Here is a 12,513-nt window from a genome sequence, read left to right as displayed (position 1 = left end):
TTATCAAAACTACATACAACTGAACAAATATAATAACAAATACAAATAAATACATTTTAAATATATAAACACATTTTGTGGCCATTTTTTATACATTGCAAAAAATATATTTGATAAATATATTTGGAACATTTTTTTCCATATGGGTAATAAACAGACGTAATGAGGGCCTGTCAGTTAGCTGATTCAGCGTGTTGGGTATGGGGAACTCTAAACACTAAACTGAGTGTGAGTGAAGGACCAGCTGAAGTTGAGAAACACCTCACAGGAACAGTAGCTTCTGACTGATTACAGTCACAAGACAGTCATGTGCCTTTTCTACATGAAAGTAGAAGCTTTGAGCTCTGCTGCCCTCTGCTGCCCTCTGCTGCCCCAGTGAGCTCAATCTTGTCATTTTCTAAATGTCTAATTCTCCTAAACCTCCAGACTAAAGTCTAAAGTGAATAAAACATCTCTCTGTTGTACAGAAGCTTAAAGTAAATCATACTGATTTGCCGGTTGAAACACAAGTCTATGGAAGGCAGAAGTTACAGATGCAAACAACGTTCTTTTTTTCCTACCCGTATTAAAACAAGCCCCGCCCACGTCCCGCTGATTGGTTGGGAGACTTTTTCATAATAGTAGTTCATCGTGCAGATTCACTACGGTCTGTTTTCCGGCTTTGATCAATTCAGCCCTTTGTTTCCCTGTTCTGACTTATTTTAACCACATGAAGGAGCTGAGGAGTTAAAGATTATGTGCAGGACAAGAGCACCAGACTCAGAAATACAGTTGTGCGAAAAAGTTTGAAATTATATGTTTTGTTTGTTTTCTAAGTGAAACTAAATGAATACATCCTCGACAGAGAACAGGCTTTAATATTACACTTTTCTGCAAATATTAACGCACAATTACTATGTATATGCTGTGTTTAACATGTTTGAAGAAAATAAATAAAACCTGTTACTTTTCTTAGGCCACATTTTATGTTCTAGTTTTTTCCAATGTGTTAAATGCAGCAAATAATCAGTAATCGTGCATCAGAATGTGCAGAAGAGGAGGTTATGTGTTATGTGAATGTGTTAACTTATTTTCACTTAGAAAATCAACAAAACAGTGACCCAAACCTGATTCCAAACTGTCCTTCTGTAACAGGGTTGTCAAAATGTTTTGTCTTGGGGGGCAAAGGTCGCCACAAAGACTAAACAGAATGTAAATAAAGAAGCAAATTTGGTGTCAAATCGAGTTTTGATACATTACATTAATTTATAGACAACTATCACATCTTGGGCCTGTATAATTTCCTTTGGCACAGTGATGTGTTCATTTCATGTTCATTTCAAGATGGTTTATTTTGTTACCAAAAGTACTTAAAATGTTAAAAGCCACAAAAGTTGTGCAAAAATAAGCTGTACTCATTGGGATACAGCTCTTTGATGGGCTAACTACTATTTGTTTCAAATTCTTTAAAATAAATGTAACGACAGACAGTTGACACTAGGGAGAGCTGGGGGAATGCAATGTTTCTTGCTGCTGAAAAGAAATAAAACTCACACAAAATAAAACAAAACAAATGAACTTCTTCAAGCATTGTGATCCAAATTTATCACATTATGGCCCAAAATATCAAACATTAAAGGGGAACTCCATGCAGTTGAGTTCATTCAGAGTGGTTTGGTTCGAAACACCAGTGGTTTGGTGTCTGTCTGTAGATAAACTTACTGGAACAGAATTGTTCACAGTGGAGGTGATAGGAACCAGACGTCCGCCTGAAAGCGCCCTGACAGAAAGTTATTACATGAGTTTATTATGAATATGCTGCCTGATGCCTGAGACATTGTTTTATATTCATTTTGGGAGAAGGTTTTGGTCTAAAACGTCAATTTAGGTACTTGCAAGCAAAATAGTACATATTATATTAGATTCGCTGCTATTTTACTATCATCAAAGTTATATATAAACTCAGAAGACACGTGCAAGTTCACTGGTGGTTTTGGATAGTAAATAAAGTGGCCTTGACATTATATATATACACACACACATATATATATCTCATCTACCTGACTCTGATTTCTGAGCTTGAACTAGTCAATCCTAGCGCGGGAGGTGGGGCTTGTCGGAATACAGGTGGGGAAAAAATGCCTCAACACAGCGTGACCCTACGTCACAGGGAGGAGCTAAACTGGAATGTGGAGAGCAACATGGACCTCAGCAGCAGCCTCTCAGAGAAACACCGAAAATGAGCAGCCAAGCTTCTTTTAAGGCCTTCTTTCATAAACAAAAGCAGCCTTATTAACGCTGGGGACACCAGCTGACCGGTTGGTTTTTAAAAGTCGTTTTAGGGTGATTTAGGAGAGACTTCACCAACCCCCGGTTTGTTTACTAGCAGGTTCTGTAGGTTCTGTAGGTTGTCGAGCTGAAGGAGATGGACTATCTTCTGCAGGTCAAAATAGGCGCCCTCGTCGGCTTGTTGCTTCTCACTCTCCTCTTTGGGTTCATCCCTGCTCGGATGAAATGGTTCCGAGAAACAAGTGGAACGGGTAAGACTAGACTTTAACTCTCCAGCCCAGGAGCCTAGAGTGCTGCCTGCTAATGCAAATGACTGCTATCACTGCCGTGTGTTTATAAAATCAAGGCTGAAGTTGGTTTAATATTCGCCAGATTCTTATTCGAACTATCGTTCCACCTTAAATAGCGTGATAGCGGCGCGGTACAGGCGCCTCAATGAAACTAGTAATTTAAGGTGGAACGGAAAATTCGAATAACAAGCTGAAATAAGCTTCGTGTAGTGAGTCTTGATGTATTTACATTTCTCTGAGTATTTTGAAATGATAATCCTTATAGTGAAGTATATTTGTAAGGAAACAAATTTGCTTTTATTGGGTCCCATGTCAGTCCTTCACATTTACACTCTTAAAAAAATGGGTTCTTCAAGGGTTCTTTAGTACAGGGAATGGTTCTGTTTAGGACCATGTGTTCTATATAGAACCATTTTATGCTTAGATGGTTCTTTGTATGATGAAATGGTTCTTCAGACTGATGGAGAATGGTTCTTCAGACTGATGGAGAATGGTTCTTCAGACTGATGGAGAATGGTTTGTCAGACTGACGGAGAGTGTTGTATATGGGTTTATATAGAACTTCTTTGAAAATGGTTCTATGGTTCTGTATAGAACCAAAAAAGGGTTACAAGCTTCACATCGAAACAATAGATCACTTTTTGATGCTATTTAGAGGCATTTTCAAAAAGGTTCTGGACAGAACCATATACAACACATTCTCTGTCAATCTGAAGAACCATTTCACCATGCAAAGAACCATTTAAGCATGTAAGTATGGAACTATAAGTTCTAAATCGAACAAAGCTTACATATATACATCATATCTATTTTATTTTAGAACAGGAGGATCCCAAAAAAGAGAAGAATAGAGCCTAACAAACGTCAGTTCCTATGCTGATAGATGCTGGATGTACTCAGAAGTTCCAGTGTATTTCTATGGGGAACTCAATACATCAGGTGTTTTTTGACCTGGTACTTTTTATTCAGGTAGATTTTTTTAGCTACTTCTCCCTGAGATGTTATGTCGTTGAAGTAACGAAGCTTAATTCAGTATGTCTCTAGGATACTCATCTCTAGCTCCTCCCTCTCTTTCTGTGATTAGACTGGGCTTTTTACACTTAACTGCCATGGTTATCAGTGAACTTTGCTTGTCTGTCTGTTGACACTGAAAACAAGCAGCTGTTGTCAAAAAATCTCTTGCCCTCCAGCAACTGACAGGTTTGCTTATAGAAGAGAAATTGCTCTCTAAGCCTAAACTAGAGGATGTTATTTGATCTTGAATGATTTCTTTATCTTGCGGGCCAGCTCTTAATCCCTGGTGGTTAGTGATCATTCTCTCAGGCCTTTGCCTTGTGGATATACAGAACTTTGAGTCACCTGATTATGAAAGTCTACGTACTGCCCTAAAGCATGCATTCCTGCCAGCTCAAAGAAAACTCATTTATGGAACTGAAACTCATGTTCACAGCTTTTACTTAAAGAAAAGAAGCAGCATGTGCTGGTGTAGCAGAACCAAAATTACACTGAGTAAGCAATAAGCTTGGAAAATAACAAGTTCAGACAAACAGTTTTCAAAATAAACAAGATCATCATGATCCAAATTCAGTTCTGAAGTACCACTTGTGAAAGTTTAGCATTTTCTGTGAGGGTAATATCACCATCTAAGCTTGCTTCTAATGTTACTTAATGAATTATAATGCACCAGTTTGACCATATTTTGGTTTCCAACCAATCTTACATGGAAAACCACTGGATGTTAACAATGTTGTTGTGCAGAAATCAGATTATTAGCAAGGATGGTAATACTTTGAATTAAAAAAAAACATCTCAGGATACATCTCAGGATAAAAAATTTAAATGTCTGGAAAAAGTTTTACTATTAAAGTATTAAAATATAAGGTAATGTCTAAGACCAGGTTGAAAAGAGTCACATTGTAAATCAGCCTTGTTTAGAACTGTCTGGCAAACAGAAATATCCAGGCCACATCCAGGCAATATAAAAGGCCATGAAAAGAAGGAGAGAACAGTTTGTGGAGCTATATTAGGAAATTGATAAGAGGGCTCCCCAGCTACAACAACTAACAATAATAATGATAATAAAAGTAATACCTTTATATACAGAGCACTTTTCATACCGATAGCAGCTTAAAATGCATTACAGACAGGTCATAAAGTTAGGACATATTGTATAATGTATCTCGAAACATATATCAACATTTAATTGTCAACCAGTCTTTTTGAATAAAGAATAAAATATAAAGATATGAGTACATGCCATATTTCAGTTTGTGTTTGTTGCTGTGTGGTGAAAATGATATTGTTCATTTGTTGAGGTCTTTAAATAGATAGAGATATTTAAATAGAAGAGACATTTAAAAGCATTGAATTTGATTTCGAAAATTGTGCTGCAACAGCAGCATTTTTCATTCTCTCTGATTTGTTGTGTTGCTTTTCTCTTTCAGAAACCCATCAAATAGTGCTGAGTTTTATCAGCTGTTTTGCGGGCGGTGTGTTCCTGGCTGCCTGTTTCTTGGACATTATCCCAGATTACCTGTCTGACATAAGCGGGCAACTGCAGGGGCTGGATGTGAGTTAACTTGGATACACAATTGACTGTTGTTTCCAGGTCTCTGAAACTCACCCAGGGAGCTTCCCTAATCTTGTTTTTCTTGTTTCAACAGAGTAGTTACCCTGTGGCGGAGTTCATTATGGCATGTGGCTTCTTCACCGTCCTGATCCTGGAGAGGCTCGTGCTCAGCTGCACTGGCCACGGAAGTGAGGAAACTACACCTCTGCTGCCCCCAATGGGCCATGGACATGCTCATGGACATCGCTCTGTGAACGATTTGGAGGGCAGCGCCCAACACGTCCATGTGGATCTGCAGGCCCATTCCTCCTTCCGCTCCTTCATGCTGTTTCTGTCTCTCTCCCTGCACTCAGTGTTTGAAGGTTTGGCCATTGGATTACAAGCTACAGACGCAAAGGTAAAAGCTTCATGCTGAGTTTTTCTAAGACACAGATGTCACTTTTCACTGTTTTTAAAAAAATGTTCAAAATTTCTGTATATTTCAGTCATTAAGATGTAAACAAAGTCGTTCAGAGCAGTTTGGTGTGAAAATGGTTTGTAGAAAAACTTACCAGCTTGAATTTCTGCACAGTGGTGGTGATAGGAACCAGGAGTCACGATGTCTAATATAGCACATAGCACATATTTTATAGTTCAAAATAACCAGTGAACCTATGTGTGTCTTGTGTTTTTTTATGTAATGTTGATGATGGTAAAGTAGTGTTAAATAAAAAAAAAATAAGTATTCTTTGGGGAGTACATTTTACCTTGCACCCTGCATGTACCTCTTTAACATGAGTACATTTTAAAAAGTAGGCTAAACCCTCTCAAAACTACTGTAAAACAATGTCTCAGGCATCAAATTCATAACCAGCTTTCTGTGAGAGAGCTTTTAGAGGCATTAAACTTCAGACATCTGGTTCCTATCACCACCACTGTGACCAATTCTGATTCTGCAAGTTTTTCTAAACAGTTCATATTAAATCATTCTAAATGACTTTGCTTACATGTTGACCATGTAATTATGCAGACATTTAGAAAATGAGTGGAATTTCCCACAGAAATTCCCAAAACATAAAAACAAGAATGCATTACTGCTATTAAAAATGACATTTAGAAACTATATGTATGTATGTATGAATGTGAAAGCTCTCACTTTTAGAATAGATTGGTTGTGTATTTTTGTTTTGTTTTGTGTAATTGGGCATAGTAGTATAGTTGCCTAGTTTCAATTATAACAACTTTACATTATGTTAGGTTATAGCTCAGTATTGTAGCGTTTTAAACTGGAAACTGAACATTATGTAATGACTCCTAACAAGGATGTTCTACAGTTTCTTATTAGGAATTTCTCATCAAAATGTTTGTCAAAGTTTTATAAAGCTTTATCAACCTCAGCAACAGGTAGAATTAAATTGTGGGAGGAGCATGAATAGGTCAATTAGATATTTACTATCAAAGTTCAGCGTTGCTCTTCTCATAATTAGCTCATCTAGTCTGAAAAAGCTGTGAAACTTCAGACATTATGCAGAATTGTGACCTCCACAGTTGGAGTTTGACCTGTGTTCTGCACATTTTCGTTACATGCAAACTCATGTGTGAGCTTTATAGGCATTTTTATGAGATCCCTGCTCAGGTTCAAAGAATTATAGCATAACTTCAGCTTAGCAGTATCACCTTCAAACCTAACATAGCTACTGATCTGTGCTGGGACTTTTGGACATCATGTGACTAGCTGTAGACTCCATAAACCCACTCTTTAATGTCTCTCCTGCAGAAACATGTTCATGTTTTACCTAAAGGAGCTTTTGCGTGAGTAGAAGTGAAAGAGTCTATTTTCTGTAGCTTGGTCATGTGCTTCATTTTGGGCTTTATCTGTAGGGTTACGCTGACCTTAATGAGTCATTCTCGAAGGTTGCTCTACATTTTCCACTCTGCTCACAAACCCTGAGTGCCAGTCATTGCTGTCTTGTCCAAACGTTTCCTTTGAAAAATACCAGCTGCTCTTTACATTCTGTGACGATTTCATGACAAATGGTTACGCATAAACAGTCCAAAGTCGTGGGCTGGATGTTAGGGAACATAAGGTCACCAGTACGATCCCCTGAGTCAACAGGACATGACTGAAATGCCCTTGAGCAAGGCACCTAACCTCCATCTGTGCCCCAGGCACTGTGGATAAGGCTGACCACCGCTCCAGGCAAGTGTGCTCGCTGCTCCCCATTGTGTGTTTGCTAGTGTGTGTATGTGGGTCTTTCCCTGCATGGATGGGCTAAGTGTGGAGGTCAGATTCCTCTGTGTGCAAGCGCAATAGGTCAATGATTCTGAATTCTAATTCTATTGAAAAAGTATTAATAAAATCTTGTTACATTAACCTCTGCTAAATGCAGGGTCAGTGCTGGTATCTGTCATAAAAACTCTGTAAGACCAGTAAATGACCAGTAAAAATATTCACCAAGCCCATATAAAATTTTCAGTAAATAAAATCCTGTGGTGGCACGTCCATCTGCTGTTCTGTAGATAAAAGACCGCCCACAAACCACCACCATTTAACCACTTTTCAGTTCAGTTATTATCTAACACTCCTCACTGGGAGCTACTGAAGGACTGCAAATTGGGACATTTTGCTTAAAGCTTCTGTTTGGTTTATTTTAACTTAATCATCACATACAACATTTTGTTTCTATAAGAAATGCATATATTTTGTCATGAATGTAGGAACATGCTGAAGGAGATAACATTGGGTTAAAAAAATGGCCAGTAGATAAGCTGTTTAGAAGTCATCGTATGTTAGCTTGTATTTGTTCAGTCAGCTATTATAGTTATGCTGAAATTTCGTTTACAAAGACATATGCAAAAGTTTGAACACCCTGGTCACATGACGTTTTGTTGATTTTGTAAGTAAAATTAAGCTAACCTCTTCTCTTATACAGGAAACAAGTTTAATTATGCCAAGGTTCAATTTAGTGTACAGTTTCTATTTGTTTGCTGAGTTTAACATATTGCAAAAACATCAAATATAAAATTTGCTATCATTTATTTCACAGGCTACATTTTACGTTTTATTTATTTTTTTGCCCAGTATGTTAAATTCAGCAAATAAACAGTAACTGTGTAGAAGTATGTTCTCTGTAGATAATGTGTTCACTTATTTACACTTAGAAAATCAGCAAAGCTCGTAATTTTACCAGGGGCTCCCAAACTTTTGCATGCAATTGTATAACCTTTGTTTGATTATTTACAAATATCATCACATGTTTATACTGATCTGATGGTCAATAAAGACGTTTGTTATCATTTGCAATAAAACACAGAATTGTGTGACACTGATGTGAACTGAAAAATGCTCTCTGGTTTGCCGTTCGTGGGTCGCACTGGTTTAAAACTGGCTTTAGGAGTGCTGGAGGAGAAAGAGTAGTATGTTTTCAGGGTAAAACTCAAGTAAATCTTAAGATCCTGAAAAACTTTAGAAACATTTGACTTTAGGGGCAGATTTACTAACATTTCGCACCATCATAAACCTTGTTTTGGCATTAAAAAGTGGCTGTTGCAATTTACTGATAAGAGGCAGCAGCTCTTTAGTGCCTGTAACAAAATGACAGGGGAGGAGCTGCTGTTGTGCACTTTTGTCTCATTGCATATGCCTTTATAGGAGTTTCCCTCTCAAAGCACAGAATACTGGGAGGAGATTATTACAATGAAGCACTTATTCAGGTTTACTAAGTCTGATATTAAATACTGACTGTGAGTTATTTAACGCCTGGGAAAAGCTTATCTTATTTTTTGTGGTAACGTAGCTGCCATTGTTGTTGCTGAAAGAGAAAAGAGAGTTTATCACACGTTTTTATTTTCAACTTCAGCAGAAAGACAAACAGTTTTGTAAAAGCTTGCTGCTGTTTGAAACTTGTGTGTCCTAAAGCTATAGGTATATTTCACACCACATGTTCAAATCATACAGTACCTAATTGATCAGGGAGCTCTCCGTCAGATTAAACAGAGGTATTGCACGAATTCCAAATACACTCGACACAGAAGTCTGGTTCAGCTTAAACCTCCAAACAAACGTGTTTTGAAACAAAGTCAAAACAATTACTTATTGTCTAAATTTTTAATAATAAATATAATATCATTTTCTCAAAATAATGTTGTATCATGTCATAATAATCGCACATTAGTCATTATTTGGACCTACCAAATCAAAATATCTAGAAAATAAGTCATTAGTTTAGGCTAAGTTGTTAAAATTTGAACCAGAATCAGAGGATAAAAACATTTTGGCTGTGTCCCAAAACTGCACACTTCTGTATGTCACATATTACAGTAAAGAATGGTGCATTCAAATGGTGGTGCACTACTTTTTTATATACTATATAGTGCTGTAGTTTCCTACCTGGTGGAAACAGCCTGTGTTAATCTTGGATATGCACCTGTATCCATTTGCATGAAAATTCTTAGTAGATAAGCTGCTAAATTAGCCAAACCTACAGACCCAAGGTGTCTGTAGGCTGTCAGTAATTAGTGTTATTTTTGGTAAATCTGGCCCTTTGTCGGAAAACAGAGAAAATAAAACACTGCTAAAAGCCACGTCAATAAATGATTTCTTTAGAATAGAATTGTATTTTTATTATTGTGTTCTGCACTACTTTTGCATATATAACGTATGACCAGAATTTGACTTATTGGTCCAGCAAACACTTAACCAGGAACAAACAATTCCTAGCTGAAACTTTGATTAAAAATGTTCCTTTCTCCTGTAAAGTTTCCATTGTCACAGGGTTTTGATACAACAGTGCTCATCTAGCATGTAGTCAGTGCTACATAAATCCAGTGCAAAGTCTTGAACAGAAACACATGTATATCTCATAGTCAGATCATTTATGTTTCCTTCCTCTTTCAGTGAATTCTTAGTAATCAGACATGTGGGTAAAATACTGATGAGCAAGCCACACTTTTTTTTTCTTTTTTTTTCATCTAGGTGCTGGAGATCTGCATCGCCATCCTGGTTCACAAGAGCATCATCGTCTTCAGCCTGTCAGTGAAGCTGGTACAGAGTGCAGTTCCCCCCTTATGGGTGGCCATCTACGTCAGTATTTTTGCCATAATGTCACCGATTGGCATCGGGGTGGGCATCGGAGTGAGTGAAGCCCAGGTCCAGGCAGGTGCACTAATCCAGGCAGTTCTTGAAGGCCTGGCTGCAGGAACGTTCGTCTATATCACCTTCCTGGAGATCCTCCCTCATGAACTCAACTCTCCAGAGAGACAGCTCCTTAAAGTCCTCTTCATCTTAGTAGGCTTCTCAATTATGGCTAGTCTATGTTTTCTGGGCTGAGAGACTTTTTTGCTGCTGTCCCAACACGCTGACCCACAGACATTTAATATGAAGCTTAAGGACCTCACTTCAGAACACTGCGCATGTTGTGCAGATGGCTTCCTGGGATTTGATAAATGCTTAAAAGGCAAGAAGCATTTTTATCCAGTTGACGGATTTAAGAAGTTTTTTAAAACTGACAGAGACCAAATTAAATAGACTTGCTTTAAAGTGACAGCAGTTCATTTTACACCATAACAAAGTGCCATAGACCAGCCAAAAGTGCAACACACTGTTTACCTTAAAAAGGGGATATGAACTTTTGTTTTGTTTTTTTTTAATCAAAAATATAATTTTAATGCAAACTGACACATTTCAATATTTCAGTACACTCTGACAAGATTCACTGAGTAAGGATGCAGTGCAGGTTATGATTTTATAGTGTAATCAGTCCAGGGCTGTAAGGCAGTCTTTAAAGGGGAATTAGCCGATTTTTCAAAATATCTGCGTAATTCAAGCGTTGAGATGTAAACAAAATCGTTCAGAGTGGTTTAGTGCATTTCAAACAAACTTGCTGACTTTTTTTTTCTTTTTTCTGTAACAGTGGTGGTGATAGGAACCAGAGGTCATGATGTCTGCAGCACAGATATAACCATGTTATTTACCATCCAAAGTGAACATATGATGTTTTCTGTGTTTTTATATGTAATATTGAATATTAAATAGTGGTAAATCTGAAAAAAAATAATTTGGGGGAACTATTGACAACACCCTGCATGTATTTCTTTGCCACTAATGTATTTTAAAAATACATAAAATACAAAATACTTAAAAAATAAAACAATGTCTCAGGCATCAGGCAATGTATTTATGATCATTTCATGTAATAACTTTCTTTTAGAGGTGGACGTTCCTATGGTTCCTATCATCACCACTGTGAACAATTCAGATTTTAGAGCGGAGGATTTCACATCAAACCACTTTGAATGGCTTTTTTTCTTTGCAAATTAACCATTTATGCAGGTTTTATTTGATATGGAAAACCCCTTTGAAGTCTTGAGATTTTAGTATCATATTATTAACATTTAACTACTAATGCTTTACTTGATGCTCAAATACGACAACTGACATGCCGTTTTTATGTTTACTTATGTCATAATATTTGATCAGAGACTTGAAGTCTTGAAGTATTTGCTGCAGAGACTCTGTTAAACACTGTTGCACGGTGCACAATATTGTTCTGACCTCCATTGATCTGCAGCATATTTATATGTTCTGGTGTTTGTCATGCAGTTAAAGCATGTTTAGATTTCAACGTGTACGAGACTGTTCAGGTCTAAAAAGCTGTCATTTTGTGATGAACATGTTAATATTCTGACACAAGTGATGTTGCTCAATCTGTAGTGCCTTTGATTAAAAGATAGCTTGCATAAATATACGTATGCAGTCCATTCAGACATTTTTATCAACCGGACATACAAACTGGATTGAGAATTGTTGAATTTTATAGTTTACATAATCACTGAATCCACTCTGGAGGAAAACATTGTTGGTTTGCATTTCAAATATATACAGTTGTATGCAAAAGTTTGGGCGCCCCTGTTCAAATGACGTTTTGTTGATTTTCTAAGGGAAAATAAGTGAACACATCCTCTACAGAGAACACAGATAGGACATTTTTTTCTCCCACAAAGTTTCATATATTAAAATACAAAGCATAAAATATAAAATGTGCCAGAACTTCAGCACATTTTATGCTTTATCTAGTATATTAAATTCAGCATAAACTGTAGTTGTGCATTAAAATGCATTAAAAAAGTGCATTAAAATTAAAGTACAGCAGAACATGTATTTTGGCAAAGGGTGACCAAACTTTTGTAAATGAGCATGTGAGGAACTTTGGGGATGTTCTGAAATAAGCATGAACAGCACTTTCCGCATAGGAAGATGCTAATTACAAATCCTTCCACTCTTTATTTTTTCTGCCTTTGGTCATATGGGTTTAAATGCGCTGTTAGTAGCCAAAAATATCCCTGTGTAAACATCAAGTGCTTCTCATATGTCTAATTGTGCTTCTTCATTTCTTTTTGCTCCTCCCT

General features: G+C 37.1%; 1 protein-coding gene across 1 annotated transcript; it reads left to right on the top strand.

The window, feature by feature from the left end:
* The first annotated feature begins 2,150 nt into the window (after positions 1 to 2,150).
* On the top strand, positions 2,151 to 11,000 carry slc39a1 (solute carrier family 39 member 1). Its single transcript, XM_036587239.1, has 4 exons — positions 2,151 to 2,519; positions 5,003 to 5,127; positions 5,222 to 5,524; positions 10,082 to 11,000. The coding sequence occupies exons 1-4, from the start codon at positions 2,405 to 2,407 to the stop codon at positions 10,433 to 10,435; spliced, it is 897 nt and encodes a 298-aa protein (XP_036443132.1). The 5' UTR covers positions 2,151 to 2,404; the 3' UTR covers positions 10,436 to 11,000.
* The last annotated feature ends 1,513 nt before the right edge of the window (positions 11,001 to 12,513 follow it).

The sequence above is a fragment of the Colossoma macropomum genome, unplaced genomic scaffold (genome assembly GCF_904425465.1).
Source record: "Colossoma macropomum unplaced genomic scaffold, Colossoma_macropomum, whole genome shotgun sequence".
Taxonomy (NCBI): domain Eukaryota; kingdom Metazoa; phylum Chordata; class Actinopteri; order Characiformes; family Serrasalmidae; genus Colossoma; species Colossoma macropomum.
The sequence above is the reverse complement of the archived record's forward strand: the minus strand, read 5'-3'. Positions and strand labels throughout refer to the sequence as shown.